General features: G+C 47.7%; 7 protein-coding genes and 1 non-coding gene across 8 annotated transcripts; 5 read left to right on the top strand and 3 right to left on the bottom strand.

The window, feature by feature from the left end:
- Positions 1-1,330: 1,330 nt before the first annotated feature.
- Positions 1,331-1,884, top strand: BJ212DRAFT_1449700 (small heat shock protein; the record flags this gene model as incomplete). The annotated part of the gene is made up of 3 exons (XM_041338737.1): positions 1,331-1,470; positions 1,517-1,736; positions 1,786-1,884. 3 exons carry the CDS (start codon positions 1,331-1,333, stop codon positions 1,882-1,884), a joined length of 459 nt encoding a protein of 152 aa, XP_041187067.1.
- On the bottom strand, positions 1,885-3,680 carry BJ212DRAFT_1393156 (uncharacterized protein). Its single transcript, XM_041337091.1, has 6 exons — positions 3,352-3,680; positions 3,123-3,287; positions 2,749-3,070; positions 2,596-2,697; positions 2,209-2,545; positions 1,885-2,151 (listed from the first exon to the last, which is right to left on the bottom strand). The coding sequence occupies exons 1-6, from the start codon at positions 3,586-3,588 to the stop codon at positions 2,028-2,030; spliced, it is 1,287 nt and encodes a 428-aa protein (XP_041187066.1). The 5' UTR covers positions 3,589-3,680; the 3' UTR covers positions 1,885-2,027.
- Positions 3,681-3,785: 105 nt separating this feature from the next.
- On the top strand, positions 3,786-5,515 carry BJ212DRAFT_1544465 (putative methyltransferase-domain-containing protein; the record flags this gene model as incomplete). Its single annotated transcript, XM_041341862.1, has 6 exons — positions 3,786-4,289; positions 4,345-4,477; positions 4,534-4,629; positions 4,682-4,761; positions 4,799-4,833; positions 4,884-5,515. The coding sequence occupies 6 exons, from the start codon at positions 3,786-3,788 to the stop codon at positions 5,143-5,145; spliced, it is 1,110 nt and encodes a 369-aa protein (XP_041187065.1). The 3' UTR covers positions 5,146-5,515.
- Positions 5,262-8,158, bottom strand: BJ212DRAFT_1438309 (uncharacterized protein). The gene is made up of 13 exons (XM_041337744.1): positions 7,892-8,158; positions 7,510-7,842; positions 7,353-7,462; positions 6,895-7,302; positions 6,811-6,842; positions 6,514-6,755; positions 6,262-6,460; positions 6,019-6,216; positions 5,777-5,964; positions 5,517-5,729; positions 5,443-5,463; positions 5,374-5,388; positions 5,262-5,323 (listed from the first exon to the last, which is right to left on the bottom strand). The coding sequence occupies exons 1-13, from the start codon at positions 8,114-8,116 to the stop codon at positions 5,282-5,284; spliced, it is 2,226 nt and encodes a 741-aa protein (XP_041187064.1). The 5' UTR covers positions 8,117-8,158; the 3' UTR covers positions 5,262-5,281.
- BJ212DRAFT_1393149 (uncharacterized protein) lies at positions 8,159-9,213 on the top strand. The gene is made up of 5 exons (XM_041337090.1): positions 8,159-8,299; positions 8,354-8,459; positions 8,515-8,730; positions 8,787-8,891; positions 8,943-9,213. The coding sequence occupies exons 1-5, from the start codon at positions 8,214-8,216 to the stop codon at positions 9,033-9,035; spliced, it is 606 nt and encodes a 201-aa protein (XP_041187063.1). The 5' UTR covers positions 8,159-8,213; the 3' UTR covers positions 9,036-9,213.
- Positions 9,214-9,264: 51 nt separating this feature from the next.
- Positions 9,265-9,336, bottom strand: BJ212DRAFT_t123. The gene has a single exon. It is a non-coding gene; the product is annotated as a tRNA-Met (tRNA).
- A 42-nt stretch (positions 9,337-9,378) lies between these two features.
- BJ212DRAFT_1469287 (ricin B lectin domain-containing protein) lies at positions 9,379-10,436 on the top strand (the record flags this gene model as incomplete). Its single annotated transcript, XM_041339005.1, has 5 exons — positions 9,379-9,495; positions 9,555-9,748; positions 9,814-9,851; positions 9,915-10,084; positions 10,145-10,436. Exons 2-5 carry the CDS (start codon positions 9,658-9,660, stop codon positions 10,434-10,436), a joined length of 591 nt encoding a protein of 196 aa, XP_041187062.1. The 5' UTR covers positions 9,379-9,495; positions 9,555-9,657.
- A 3,361-nt stretch (positions 10,437-13,797) lies between these two features.
- Positions 13,798-14,385, top strand: BJ212DRAFT_1284151 (uncharacterized protein; the record flags this gene model as incomplete). The annotated part of the gene is made up of 2 exons (XM_041331799.1): positions 13,798-14,095; positions 14,183-14,385. 2 exons carry the CDS (start codon positions 13,798-13,800, stop codon positions 14,383-14,385), a joined length of 501 nt encoding a protein of 166 aa, XP_041187061.1.
- Positions 14,386-15,471: the final 1,086 nt, after the last annotated feature.

Raw genomic sequence — 15,471 nt, 5'->3', positions numbered from 1 at the left:
CCTAATTTATTACTGAGGAATCGCTCAGAAAATGGCACGCGACTTAGATACTACAGTGGTGTATGCAGATACACTTCTGTTAGCAGAACGGTTGAGAGATGCTGCTCTCAAAATTCCTCGAGTGGTCAGTTAAGAAATTGGTGCTTGGGCTGTTTGTCTGACAATTAACTTACGGACTTTCTGTGTTCTCTTTTGCCGCATTTTTGATAATGGTTATGTCGTTCGTTCGTCGTATTGTCGGCTGTGAATGAAGTCCATGACACCTGTTGTGATGACATAATCTGAGTTAGTCATTTGCTCGTATCTAATTGCGGAATGCGCCAGGCTGTTGACTTTCATACAGAAATGACGGCAAGCAGCTACATTTGTAGAATCGCAGGTCAGACGATTAATTGGAGTCGTGGTTCATATTCAGGCGAGTAGTCTTTGTCACTATGCATTTTTTCATATCTTGGACAGGTTTCAGGTATAAATCAATTTGGACGCATTCGCGCTCTCGTATGCTCTGGATATTGGAGCACATACCATCCTCGCATATGCTGTGTGCTTTTGCATCAGCGTGGTTGAAACAACCTCGAGGTTAATTGTTCGCGCCGTTATCGAACCTCGGGCTGTTCATAGCATGGCATATGTGTGAGGGCCGGTGACGAAATGAGTTTGCCGGATGGATTTTAAAAAAGTAGTGTAATTATTGTTCGGGAGGATCGTTCTTGAAGATACTTTGTACCATTATCTCATTCGCCATAATGTAATTCTGTGCAGAATCAGCAATAACGCAGTCTAATTCATTTTGGTGTGTCTGGTGTCAGACGGTTCGCGATGATCACGTGTATATTTTGTGATGTTTACCACCACAGGTCACGCCGCATTCATAGACCTTGCTCCGCAAGGTAACTTGGTACGTTCCAAGTATTTGTCCTTATTGAATCCTAAGGCTGCTGACGAATCACTCCTGTCACCCGAAAATGACCTCTGTAATCTAAGCTGGCGGCTCACATGCACAGATCAAAGGGGCCCGATGATGTGAGGTCATCGACCGCCGATCAATCGTTACCTTTTCAACGTTCAATTTGAATTCAAAACACCTGAATTCAGACGAAATCGAGCATACTCCTCTTCGGATTTTGATACTCTACAGACAGGCGGCCTTATCAGGATATCCGGTCGAACCAAGTCCGCCGATTGACTAGCCCGACACGGAAAGTATGATTTTTCTGCTAAAGGAGCTATGATAGGGGTTCTGGTGACATATAAATGGCTGTCAGGAGGGAAAATCCCCTTGTCAGAACCCCGTCACTGCACACTTAAATCGAGCACACACATATTTATCATGTCTCTTGTTCACTTCCACTACGACCCATTCACCGAGTTCGAGCGCCTCTTCGACGACGCTTTCAGTGCTCGGTTCCGTCCCTCTGACGTCAGCCGAGCTGTCGAAAGCGGGTCTCGCGTCGGGACATTCCGCCCAAAGTATGTGCATAAAAGGGGGCATCATTGCATTGCTAACTTTGAGTAGGATGGATTTGATTGAGGGCAAAGATAGCAATGAAGTCACGGCTATCTTTGATTTCCCTGGCTTGAAGTCGGGAGATATCAAACTTGACGTGCAGCAGAACCGTCTCACCATCTCAGGGGAAATGGGTGCAGAGCATCAGCGCCAAGAAGGAGATTACGCTGTGCGTGAGCGCACATACGGAAAGTTCTCTCGCACCTTGCAACTACCTGTGGGGACAAAGGTGTGTTCAGCTTACTACCTTCGTGAGTCGAAGCTCACGTCACCCGCAGCCTGAGGAGGTCCAGGCAAAGATGGAAAATGGTGTCTTGAAGATTACTTTCCCGAAAGTTGGAAAGGATCAAGAGCCCAAAAAGATCACTATTGCATAAGTGATCACGCCATAAAAAATGTTCCCCAAGAAACGTTGCTACCTGCCATTGTACGATAGTGATTATCAATGTACCATTGCGCTGTTGAGTGTCAAAAATGGCTGAGCGTGGTTTATAAGAGTGATCCTAGGACATGTTATCATCTAAGATGTGGGAGAGTGTAGTTGTTGGTACTCGCCCCTCATGAAGGCCCACCACTGCGGTCCATACATGTAATATAATGCACCAAACGCCGCACCACCAAAATGAGCATAATGATCAAACATCCTGAAAGGCATCACCAACATTAGGGATGTTCTCATGCACATATGTACGTGTACCCACCTCCAGCCGCGTGCGATGCCGATCACATCAAGCACAACAAGACCACCAACTCCTGCCTGAATCGGTATCGAAACGAAAGGAGGGAAAATGAGGCTGACTTGGGCGTCTGGAAACGCTAATGCGCTAACTGTCACAGCTGCGTAAATGGCGCCAGACGCGCCTAAGGATGGTAAGATCTCCCGCGGAGCAGCAGTTGCAGTCTTTACAGCCGTGCTAGATATTGCAGCTGCCGCTGGGGAGTTCTTTATAACTGCAGAAGCGGTGTACTGGTTGACAAGGCGAGGGAAGAGAACCTTGCAAGCAGCAACATGGCTGACCAAACCGGAGAACAGTCCAGCTTCAAAAAATAAGTAAACCAAACAGCGGCAACTGACACGAGCGTCCTACCGGAGATAAAGAAGGCAAGGAAATGCCACTTGGCAGTGGCTTCTTGCTGATGTTCACCATGTTTTAGTTGCTCCAGGGTAAAATAGTGTGTGGCGGCCGAGCCTTATAAATGGAAGAAGTTAGGATGACCCTCTAAAAATCTAACTAGCGCACCAAAGCTAGCTAGGGCCATTGAATTTGCCAACAAGTGGATGAAGGATTTGTGACTAAACGTGCTCGTTAGCAGAGTGTATGAGCGTCCTGACAACGGGTGGTGAGTGAAAGATCGGGTCATGAACGGCGCGAGTCGTGGTATCTTCCACACGAGATATATGGCCGTGTTGATGCCGCAAATCAACCAGCACAATCTTCTGCCCTCAGGGGCATCAAGGTATGACTGTGCAGCTTGAACGTAGACGGAGAGGATGAGGTTGCGCAATGCAAGAGGCCATTCAATCAGCGTATCTTTGAGTTGATTTACTTGCGTTTGCAGATACTGAAGAAGATAAAATGTATCATGGAGGACTTCGGAAAAGAATGAAACGCACCTTGCCAAGCTCTAGGTATTGAGCCTTTCTCATCTCCTCAGTAGTTGGGGGTCGCAGAGTCCATCTGTGAGAGACAGATACGAGTTGTTTTGACCAGTACTCGGTATCGATTTTGGTTTGACTTGCGGCTATCGAATACGCAAGTAAAGATCCACCGACAAAAAACTAAGAAACCATAAGCCAGCCAGCTAAAGCATGAATGAATGAAAAATGAATGAAATTTGCTAACCAACACTTGATTCCGTATTGTCGGCCGGGGAAATCGAGAGCTGAAGGATTCTACTTCAATTGAACGGGCAACTTGATCACGAAAAGTCGGCAGTACACTCTGAAATGACTTCTCCGAAGCAAACCGCCCTATTCTTGGAAAGTTACGTGGCAAAGAGTGGACAAAAGAGCGACTCGAAGGATGAATGCATGGCCGCAAATAAAGAGACGTCTTCAGGATGTCAGTAGTACGAAACATGTTACTTTCGTGTGCATGCGTGTTGAGTTTGCCGACAGAAGATGTCTTCGCCAAATCGGGCAACACGTCCGCTCGAGTCGCCCATATGATCACCTTCTATTTTCGTTCTCTACTGAAATGGCGTAGGTCTAACAGTGACCAGTCAAAAATTTGGCAAGTCGTCTCGAGAGTCTGGCCTATGTTACAGGTCCAGGAATATGTTCTACTACATCTCATTCCTGCGGCCACCTCCCACCCAAGCCGCCTTATCTGGCGAACCCATCCTCATCACCCCTCAAATCGCCAATGATCTACGGACAGAATATTACACAGATGTCCAAGATATATTCTATTCGTGGTCCTTGCATTCGCCCGCGCCAAGCTCAGTGATAACAAAACCTGTGAAGCTCACGAGCTGGAGGGCATCTACTATGTACAAGGAAATACCCGTTCCACCCCCTCGAAATGTCCGCAGTGGAGAATACTGGCGCCTTATCCTTAGCTCTGGAACATCACGAAAAGATCAGGTACTTTCCTTGAACGACGAAAATCTGGGGTGCCAGCCGTTCCCCGTCCTCTCCGATCCTATCTTTTTCTCCGCTCGCTCAAGCAAGGCTGTAAAGCAGGAGCAAATTCAGAGATCATATGCGTTAACTGCAACCAATAGAGACCACTCTGTGATATTTCACATCATTGAGCAAACATCTTTTGACCTTGACAAGGCAAATCAGACATCAGCTTACCTCGCTGCAGACAGCTAAAATGAAGCTCCAACAGAAAATATGGGACAGCGGTATCGGTCTTAGCTCTTGGTTAATACAACTTCACTCCGGGATGGTTGCCAACACCGCTCTGGTTTCAAAAGTGAAAGACGTACTCTTCGCCTCAAAGTGCAATATTCTCGAACTAGGTGAGCTCTCAACGAGGTAGTATTCCTCGCGGCGCTGAACTCTGAGTACTGAGCAGGCGCAGGGACAGGCATAGTCGCTATCGTTCTTGGAATTTTGCGAGGCTTGCTTAACTCTCCTGTGATATCGGGAAAAATCATAACCACCGATTTGCGTGAGCAGCGTGTGGCAGCTTAACGAATAAAATCACTAATTGTGGTGTACAGCCTCTGCCTTGCCTCTATTACAGAGTAATATTAGTTCGAGTCAATCTCTCTACCACCCCGGAAACGCACCCAAAGGCATTGTTCTCGACTGGGATAAACCCTGACATATCCACTCAGGTGGCATCATTCGTCAGTGGCATCGATGTGATCGTGTGAGTGCGTATCAACTTGCATAGGTGAATGTTTTGAGCTTTCATACTAGGATGGCAGATGTCACATATAACACTGTATCGTTTCCTGCACTCGTCGGAACACTCTCCAGACTTATCATGTTTTCAATGAGTGTCGCACCAGCGAAACCTCCACTGATCATTCTTGGTTACAAAGAGCGGGATGTGGCAGAACGTACTCTTTGGGAAATGGCAGAGAAAATCGGCATACGTTTTGAGGAGGTCGCACAAATTCCTGGAGCGGTGGGTACACCTGTTGAGGTTTGGGTGGGGACGGTGTTAGTGAATACATAGTGAGATGTTGATTAGCTGAGATATGAAACACTCTTGCGAACAAGTACAGATGACTAGAATTAACAGAGTAAAATGCAATACAAGAAATGCGGGGTATGTAGTACTGAGATAGTGTTGATGATAGATATCAGATCTCTCAAAGTGGCGGAAGGGGCCTGCGACAGTGAGGACAAATATTCTGAAAAGATCGATCAATATGTAGTCTCATTCGTCTATGTAGACCGTTACCTTGATAGCAAGCCACTAGTAAATGGAGGAGATGAGCATCTAAAATCCGACAGGGAGCAATAAACATACCTTCTCCAGGCACTCTGTATGCTGCTCAACAGCATGAGCGTGCTGCTTGCATATAAATGATATCGAGAACTCACAAATAAATGTTGACAAGGAGCCAGACTGTAACTTCGCCTTGCTCCGACATTTCGCAGTAATCCACCAGTAACATGCTCTAGCTGCTTCTCATCTTCGGTATGAATAGCCTCCATGCAAATAGCACAGTCCCCGAGAGATTCGTCAGGTGCTTCTGGGTCAGCGACAGAAAGCGGTAATGCTGGATGATAGTCGTGCACTTGTGCACGAGCAAACTGCAATACTCAGTAAAACATCTGTACGGGTGAAAAACGCGACCTACTCGTTTCGGAAGGAAGAACGCCGGCCCAAAACGCTGCTGAAGCAGTATAACAGCAACTTGCAGGAAGATGAACATCGCAAGATACCATATCCAACCTAGTAAAGTATAAGTCAAGTCTGGTTGATTCACGACTCTGTACCCACGGCGAGGCTCGACGTCGAGCACATTCTTTGGACATGTCAAAAAGTCTGAAAATATAGATATGTTGGACGTAAATTGACAACAGATGCACTGGCACTCACAAAGAGCATGGAAAAGTCGGCAGAGTGATGTGCCAATCAAGTACTCGGCAGTAAGTGCACTGCTCCTGCCTTTCTTCACCGATCGAATAATCTGTGGCAGCCAGAAAAGGGAGTACATGCTCGCCACAAACACTAACGCTAGCGAAGGAGTCACGATGACTCGGACGATGAATGTCAGGAAGAAAAACATTCCAAGCCCTGAAGGAACGTCAGAAGTGAATACGAGAACACCTGAATACCTACATATCCGTGCTTGGGGATCAGAGCGAATGTGTCGAAACAATAAACTTGAGAATGTCGGGCCGGTAGATTGAGGAGGAGCTGTCGTTGGTGCGGGCACAGTTTGAGAAGGTAGTGACGGTTCCTGTTGTACCGGCCGGGGAGGGGGCAGCACCACTGCATCTTCTGGGGCTTGAACCTGATTGATGAGAATAGCGTGTTGCTGAAAAGTCAATTCAGCCTACGCAGTCTATCGAGTAGTGAAGGCTCACTGACAGATTCAAAAGCAAAAAGCACGCAGGCAACGAATGCTGGAGCCACAAGCGATAAGGAAGGACGTCCATTAGCAATAATGGCAAAAGTGATGTGCCCAGCAAATGAGACGGAGTCCACGATGGATTGTGTAAGGAACGTCCATAGGGACACACGAGACAATCCAGCAGGAGTACGACTTTGGTCAACTTGACGAGAGAGCAGTAGTAACTGCACTAGGTACACAAAAGCTGAGATACCGGCATCTGTCCAAAAAACACGAATCAATAAACTGAGTGCGTCAAGGCGGAACATCCTAACATGTGGCAACCTTCCGGAAGAACAACTGAGACCTTGAGACAAACACTCAGTTAGGTCCCTAAACAGGAAATATTGAAGCCATACCTTAATCCTTCCGCGTCATGCAAGTTATATAAAATACCACATTCTCGACTCAAAAGTACACCATTGAGCTTGAGAGGCGGACGTTTCACTGTCCATCTCCCCGTTGGTTTCTGTAATTCGTCTTCAAGGTCTTCCATATCCTCAACGGGTATCTCGGACGGCGCAATTTGCGCGTAAACGCTGAATCCACAACCTCCTTGCGATTCCCCATCTGCAAGCACCGTTAGAAGTGTGACAGACACAGGTAGCTTTGGCATACTGGTTGAATCCTGGTCGATAACACCCGCATCAATCATATCTTTCACCTTGTTAATTCTAGACATCAATTCAGGTTCTATTGTCCGAGCAGTATCATTCTGGAAAGCTTCTGGGACAAAGGCGGGGATGTAGCGGATGTCTATATGTCGACTAATACAATATCAGTTTCTGTCGTCTGGACGTCATGGCTAAGGACACACCCGGTGGGTTCAGCAAAGCCATATATTGACCCATTTGCGAGGAAGTGCACGCCTTCAAAATCCAGCTTCATATCATCGGAAGTGGCGGGGTGACGGACATCAATTCTGCCCTGTGGGGGTTCAATTTTCATGAAATGAAGTAATGAAAGCAACTCACGTGAACCATGGCGATCTTCTCGGTAACACCTTTCACGCTGATTGGAGCTCGATCCATTATACTCCATGAAATTTTATCCGAGCCAGTCCAATTCCAAGATCCGAAGTGACCGACGAGATCTGTCATGTTAGTGTCGCCCATGAACGTCTCAGCGTGTGTTCTCCAGGGATAAGTTGCAGATTCAAGGCTGGGAGGGGTGATATTGAAGAAGTGGATCTCGCCGTGCGCAAATCCGGTCACATTCGAAAAATAAGATGCCCACTGTGAATTGAGATGAGACCCAAAAGACATGAATGACCCTACAAGAGGGGTGGCAGCGGCATTCCTGTCTGGCTGCTATTCTTCAGCGTTCATCAGCAGCCAGAAGCAACTAAGCACGTACCATTGTAAAGTTAGACTCTGTCCCATTCAGCCAAGCAGTGAAGTTTGACAGCTGGTAGTTGAGGGATTGAAGGGCATCCTGGTAATGATTTCGAGCGAGAAATTCATCCCCAGTGTGATTCGTGAGTATGAAGAGCATAAATATTAGGAACAGAAATGACGGAACAGAACTCCTCTGCTGCGGTATTCTCGCCGGCTGCCCATCATTTTCGTCGTTGCGGTCCATAGGTGTCCGAGTCGGTGTCGTGTTGTCACTGGAGCCTTCAGAAGCGCAGCATTATTGATCACGTGCCAAATGCATTAACACGTTAGCCTAAGCCGCGATGAAGACAGCACCAGACAGCAAACGGTGGACCCATTTTCACTCGGCACTACAACTTGCCATATCGCGCTCAGCACACAAATGGACGCGAGTATCAAGGCTGCTCATATTTACGCGTAGTTCTGACTAACGGTCATGTAGATACGAAGATTTCCAGGAATGCTTCACGCTCTGGTGCAAGGAAGAGCCACATGGTGCAGAGGGCATCTTTAACACTGTCTCGAGGCATATGGAGGATCAAATACACGTGAGTCTTGCCTCTAAGCGTCACAGGATGCACCATTACTGAGACGGCCTCTCAGCAAAGCTGCGAGAGTCTGTTTAAGGAGTTTAATGTGAGAGATAGTATCAACATTCTCCATGCCGTCGTCTCTGAAGCGAGAGCTCGAAAACAACGTGGAGAAACACATGGCAAGGATGTATGGAGAGAAAATATCGCACCGCGTGCTGCTGTTCGTGCACGTACTGTCCGGGTGATGGAGTCTGAAGTAGAGCGTGCACGAGCAGAACTACAGGCTGTGAGTAGCTCTTTGACAAATGCTATTATTTACAGGATTTTCTGAATCCATGGCAGCTTGAGGAAGAGAATGCTGCCCTGTACGCCCGATGTGAGGATAATGACGAAAAACAGCGTGCTGCAGACGCTAAGACAGCGGAGCTACTGGATATCCTTGATGACGTGCGTGATTTTTTTTCATTGGGATTGTTTGAGCATTCTAATAAATGCTAGGTTTACGCAAAGTGGAGTCAGCTCCCGCAGGATGAAATAGGTGTATGGGCTCTTGAATCAGCGGAGAACGTCGGCTTTGCACAACCACCATAGATTGATGCCGTCACGTCATGACATGAGTTTAGGGCGATAGTAGCAGTCCGCTTTTTTCGTTGATGATTACCACTGTACAGATGATCGACAAAGTGTACTGGCAAGAGTATTGTATGTTATTAATTTGCATCTCGGAAGCTCATTAATCATTTGACTGATACCACAAGCAAAGAAAGTACACGAAATGGGATCTCACACGTCGGGCTATAATGGAAAAAAAAATGACACTTAGCAGCAACTGGTTTCGATCCAGTGACCTCAGGGTTATGAGCCCTGCACGCTTCCACTGCGTCATGCTGCTGATGATCGAGGGATCAACTATGTAATATTTAATAGGGATGCTCAATTCTAGTTGTTGTTTGCAAGTGCCAACAGTACTTCCCCAAGCTATGAGTTGCGACTTGCAAACGACAACGACACTTTAGAATTGAATATTGGGCATCCCTGGTAAATATCTAAGGTTATATTTGTCCATGTACGATGTGAGGTTTCCGTCAGTTCACTGATGCTTTATCGCAGACTCGAGTCTCTTGTCTACTTCTAAAATCCACGATTTTGTTATCCTTCGTCAGACTCGTGTAGTGTTTCCCGCCGCTAGATTTCCATCTAAGCAAGCACTACAATGGCTTACATCAAGAACCAACACGCATACAGCCTGAAAAACTCTAAGGGAGGCACTGCCCTTGACCTCTCGGGCTACGATGGCTACTCCAGTACGCATATCATCCTTACTTCAGGAGTATTCCAAGCCAGCGTTAATGTTGCCTTAACTTAATAGTCATCGGTTTTCAACCCCACGGCAGATCCAACCAGGCAGTACTGCACTTGTTTGCCATCCCACTATGGACAGGTCGTTCTGATTAGCTTCTCGGTTCTTAGTGGACCTTTCAGCAGGATGACGACAAGAACGGGTGGTTCATACGGTCTTCCTCTGGAAAATATCTTGGGATCGAAGGCAACCCTCAAGCTGGCGCCGCGGTCGTTGCTGTTTCGAACCCCTTCAAGTGGGATGTCAAAGACTCCGACATCGAAAACGCTAGAGGCATTAGGTTTGTGTGTGTGTGCATGTCTTTCAATGAGATGATTCTTACCGTTTTTTTCTTCGGCAGGATATTGGCCCATGGCACGAATTTCAGCTTAGACTTATTCAAGGGAAATCCAGCAAACTGGACGAAAATTATGCTTTGGGGAAGTTGGCCTGGCGCGAATCAGATTTGGACATTTACCGAGCTGGTTTCCATTGAGGACCAGCGCACTTACAGCCTCAGAGATGCTCCCAAGGAATCATCAAAAGTATTTTTCTTCAATTTCCTATCTTCGCCATCTCATCGTGCATTTTTTTGTGATTCCAAGGATCTAAATTTGGATTTGAATGCATGTTTCCATCCTTTCCTCGTATGACATGGTTCGAGCATTTTTCATGCAGATCATCACCATCCCCACGGCCGCCCGTGATGCATTACTCAATGGGGACTTGTCTACCGCTGACATGTTACTCACACAAGAGATCGGCACTGATACCGACAACCATGACTCGTATGCTAACCGTTCACTCGTGATGGCACGAAAACACGAATGGGGCCACGCACTCGATGATGCAATCAAGGTGAATAGATCGACCTATCATTCCTTCCTTATGAAGGCTGACTTTTATTGCAATACAGTCCGTCACCATTCAGCCCTCCTTGGCAGGTTTTATCTTCAAGGGCATCGCCTTATGCGGAAAAGGGCATGTCTGTGACGCGAGGATAGCATTCGACATCGCGTCCATGTTCACGAACGAAGATTCAAAAGCTCTTCATTTCCTTCTCTTGGTCAAGGCATGTCAAATGTTTCTCATATACTCCCTATTTCATTACCGATTTCAGGCCATCGCGCTGTTTAGTGCAGGTCAACATGAGGAGGCAATGCTGCTCGTCCAACAGCTAGCTGCAACTTGTTCAAATAATGATACTCTTGCATGTCGTGTCGTGGAGGTGAGATCTCAAAGAAGCCTAGATATCGTGCATCGGTCCTGATTTTTTCTGAACTTTGCGCATTAGGCATATCTCAGTATCCAGCTTGGAATCAATGCCTTGGATGGCGCACTTCACGACAAAGCTGTTGTCCACTTCGCCGCCGCCGCCAGCTCCAGCATGCTCCCATCTGCAGGCGCCATCGATTCTATATACAAAGACTTCATAGTGGTAAGTTGATGTGATACCGGACATGCTTCCGTGTCGAACTCTGTGATGTTGTGTAGCTCTTTGGATGGGACCTAAAGTCCCTGTGGCAAAATGCACATCAAAAGCATTGCGATGCACTCCGTGGGGCGGGTAGACTTGAAGAAGCGCTGGAATCATTCCGAACCATGATGTATATAATTGACGAAAATGCGAAGGCCTGCTGCCTTGATTGGTCCAACGGCGAGTCTGGAGTTCATATTGTCACGCAGGCTCTAATCTTCACCTGTTTCACTCAGCATTCAAGCAGGAATTTGGTGCCTCTATCTTGCCAACGGAGATGATGCCTTCGCTGCAAGTGACTATGACAGGGCTATTAACTTATACTCTGTTGCGATCGAGCTGGATTTTGCAAGCGACACCGTGTTTGCAAACTGCAGTAGGGCAAAGTTGAAAAAAATGCTATGGGAGGACGCGCTTCTCGATGCGCAAAAGGTACGATGTTATACCCAAGGTGTTCCCTAGCCGATGTCCACTCTGGCGATACGTAGGTCATCGAACTCAACCATTCATCTCATATTGGGTATCAATTAAAGCATACGGCGCTTTACGGCGCAAAACACTACCATGAAGCTGTCGGGGCCTTTGAAATGATGCTCGCCAAATTGGATAGTGCTCATGACATGCAAATACGAAGTAGGCCATAATAAACAACTCCTGTCCAAATGCTCAACTCTTTTCTCAGAGCTGCGCGAGCGGTATGTCAGTCCCTCCGAAGCAGAAGGTTATATTCGAAAGTTTGTCGACATTCAACTTGACACCAGCCCACTTCGTCTACTCAACACCACTACCGGGCTCTTATGTGATCGAGAAGCGCAGATAAGCGCCTTTAAATCGAGCACAGAGTACAATGAACTTCTTTTGGCGTTGACTACCAAGCATCCAGATATCCGGATGGAGCGCATCACAAAAGTGGTTGCGGTGTACTTCCGTCGCGTCATGTTATCGCATCGATGGGGAGAGAAAGAGCCGCTGCTGCACGACATCAGTGAAAAGGTCGTGTACGAGTTGAAGGCAGCTGGCGGTCTCATGAAGTTGCAATCATTCTGCGAAATTGTTCGTAAGGCGGAGTATCACTGGGCGTGGGTTGATTCGTGTTGCATCGACCAGCGTGACAACGTCGAGCTCCAAAAATCACTGAACTCTATGTTTACCTGGTATCATCATTCCGCACTCACAATTGTCTACTTGTCGGATGTTCCACCGTCGTCCAAGTCTGGGGCACTATCGAAAAGTATTTGGAACACCCGAGGATGGACCGTCCCAGAATTCCTGGCTCCAAAAGCCATTCTCTTCTATCAACAGGATTGGACCCTATATCTCAATGACAGTTCTCCAAACCACAAGGAATCTGTCGAGATCATGCATGAGTTGGAGGCTGCGACAGGCATAGATGCACGCACCCTCATCGAATTTCAACCTGGGATAAGAGACGCACGAGAGAAACTACAATGGGCGTCTACGCGTGTCACCACTGTGCCAGAAGATACCGCATATTCATTGTTTGGTATCTTCGGCATCCAACTACCTATCCTTTATGGCGAGAATAAGCAAAATGCGCTTGGGCGGCTCCTACAGGAGGTCGTGGCTCGGTCGGGCGATATCACTGCCCTCGACTGGGTCGGCCAACCCTCTGAGTTTAATAGTTGTCTTCCAGCCGATATTATTTCATACACAGCTCCGCCATACGCCTTGCCATCTTTGTCTGAAGATGAGATCCAGACCGCCGTCTCTTTACTGAAAAATGCTGTCGCCGTAGAATTGGCTTCGAAACTTCATACCCTTCTTGATAACATGAGTGCTCCTCGTTTCGCGAACTGCAGATTACGTCTGCCTTGCATCGCCTTCCGTGTCACGGAAGTCAAACGGAGGCATGGTACAGCCCAGGAACCTTTCACGTATGGAGTGAAGGCAGACGGGCTTCAGGACCTGCCGATCACCAGCAAACAGACGCTGGTCCAGTTCTCGCGGACGAGGCCCACTCGACAGACGTTTTTGCTTGTCCGTCCATGGGATCGCCGCCTCCTTGAGCTGCCTGACTTTGCAGAGCTGGTATCTACCTTCGCAGATGATGCGGAGAGCTTGGGAGATAGGTCCGAGCCCGAATCCCTGTCATACGGCTCTGATGAGTCCCCCAGCGGTTCGCCTGGAGAAGAGTTGGCTGATCCGGAATCTCACTCGCGAGCATTGCGACTGATTGTTCGCCTTGGACAGCCGTTCAGTGTGTTTTTGCTAGCGCAGCAGCGTGGTGGTGAATACAGGAGGATCGCGTCAGATCAAGTTATCACTGCACAAGTCAAAGACATGGCTTCTGTTCACAACATGATGGACATCAGGACCCTAGAAATCTTGTAGTACAACAGTTGCAACTCCAGTCCTAGTTTTATTGGCTAGTGCTACTACAATCTGTTCGGGTACTAGGGCTCCGTGAAAAACCAGGTTGTTTAGAGGTGTTCGACACCTGTCAATAACCCTAAATCTTGACATGCTCGATTCCCTTTTTTGAAATTAGTATCTTCCATTACTTTCTCCATCATACCATGAGCACCGAGCGGAAGACAGCACCTAATGCGCTATGGGCATACCTTCTCCAGAAGGATCTTCCGGCATCCAGCGACGTTGCTGCTACACCCATAATTCCTGCAATGGCACCGGTCGATAGGACCAACACCTCCATGCGAATGCTCATTCACGACATGCAGGCGACCCTCGAAAAGTTCTCCACGAGAGTGGACACTTTGCTTATTAACGTCAAGGACGCAAAGACTGAAGTGGTAAACTGTAACCGGATATCAGAAAGTGAACGTGAACGCGTGCTCGACGAAATCTCGAATAGTTGTGAGTGTGCGTTTGGATTATATGCTTTTGCAAACCATTTGAAACGCCCGTAAACGAGACGGATTATATTCTCATCACTTCTTTTAGCAAAGAAAATGCAAATCGAATTGAAGGCTTGCATAGGTGCACCATCGCAAGCATCATCTCTCGAGTTGGTCCAGAAATCACAGTCTTCAGCGGAAAACAGCATACAAGCTCTAGACAAGCGCATAGATGCAATTCAAACGGTACTTCATGTTTTTGCTACTAAGCCCGCTTTGTCTCTAGTACACTCAGCTGACAGACCGTAATTGCACAGCTCATCCAATCCCAGAATCATGCTATGCAAGCCATACAGGACCAGCAACATTCAATATTAACCGCGGTACTTCCACTTCTTCCGCTTGTACAATCCTTCCCTTTGCATGTGGACCAGGTCAAAACTTCCTTAGCCGATAATGTCTTGTCCAGTATCTCAAGTCTGAACCGCGACATTGACAGCATGAAGTCTACATTATCCAATCTATCCGCTCCTCCTAACAGCATACGGAGCGTTTTAGAATCAGCTGTAGCGGTTTCGCCCTCTCTTGCTGAGAATCATCCCACCCGCAAGCGCACTAATTCTTGTTTAAATCAAGACGACACACATTCAGGGCGCTCACTATCCGATCGGCCCCACTCTGTCGCCCCAGCGACGGGTAGCCCTCGCATAGATCATCATAAGAAGCCGCGATTGGATAGCGTATTATCTACTGCCTCAGCTCAGCTCGTGAGACCTCATACGGAGAATTCTCCGGCAAAACACGCCCCGGGTTTGCGCGAATCCCTAATTGCCGACGGGTTGACTTCCCCTGCGCGTAGCTCGGTTACCAGCAATGGCCACACTACAGCTCCAAGACCCAAACACACCACGAGAACGCCTCCCGCTGACATATTGCCTCCTCTAGTCAACCACGCCACTATACAATCTCGAAAGGCCGCTATCGAACCTTCTTCCGGTCCTGGAGTCGATTTTCCAACGAATGTTCAAACGATGTATGCTTCCTCTCAGTCAGGCGGGCATCCACTTCCATCAGCTCGAGCGCACGAAGCGATTCCCCCAGCATCAACCACTATACCAATCAGGTCGAATGTTTCTGCTACGGCTCCGCAGCCTGGCAACTTTGTCCTGGCAACTGCCAATCAAAATGGAAAGAAGATACCGGAATCAGCTGCTCCACCCATCCCTCTGCAACCGATCTCGAAGGCTATCAAGTCGGAAGAAGTTATCCGCTCGCCCCTGAGATGTTATATCTCCATTTCGCCGTCACCACTATCGTCTTTGTCTCTGTCTCCGATCCCGGCCCCAGCCCAATCCGCTTCGAAAACTCAGGTTCAGTATGCTACCGGTGGAATGG

Source organism: Suillus subaureus (genome assembly GCF_016647635.1).
Source record: "Suillus subaureus strain MN1 chromosome Unknown BJ212scaffold_56, whole genome shotgun sequence".
In the NCBI taxonomy this organism is placed as follows: Eukaryota; Fungi; Basidiomycota; class Agaricomycetes; order Boletales; family Suillaceae; genus Suillus; species Suillus subaureus.
This window is presented reverse-complemented; position numbering and strand designations above follow the sequence as displayed.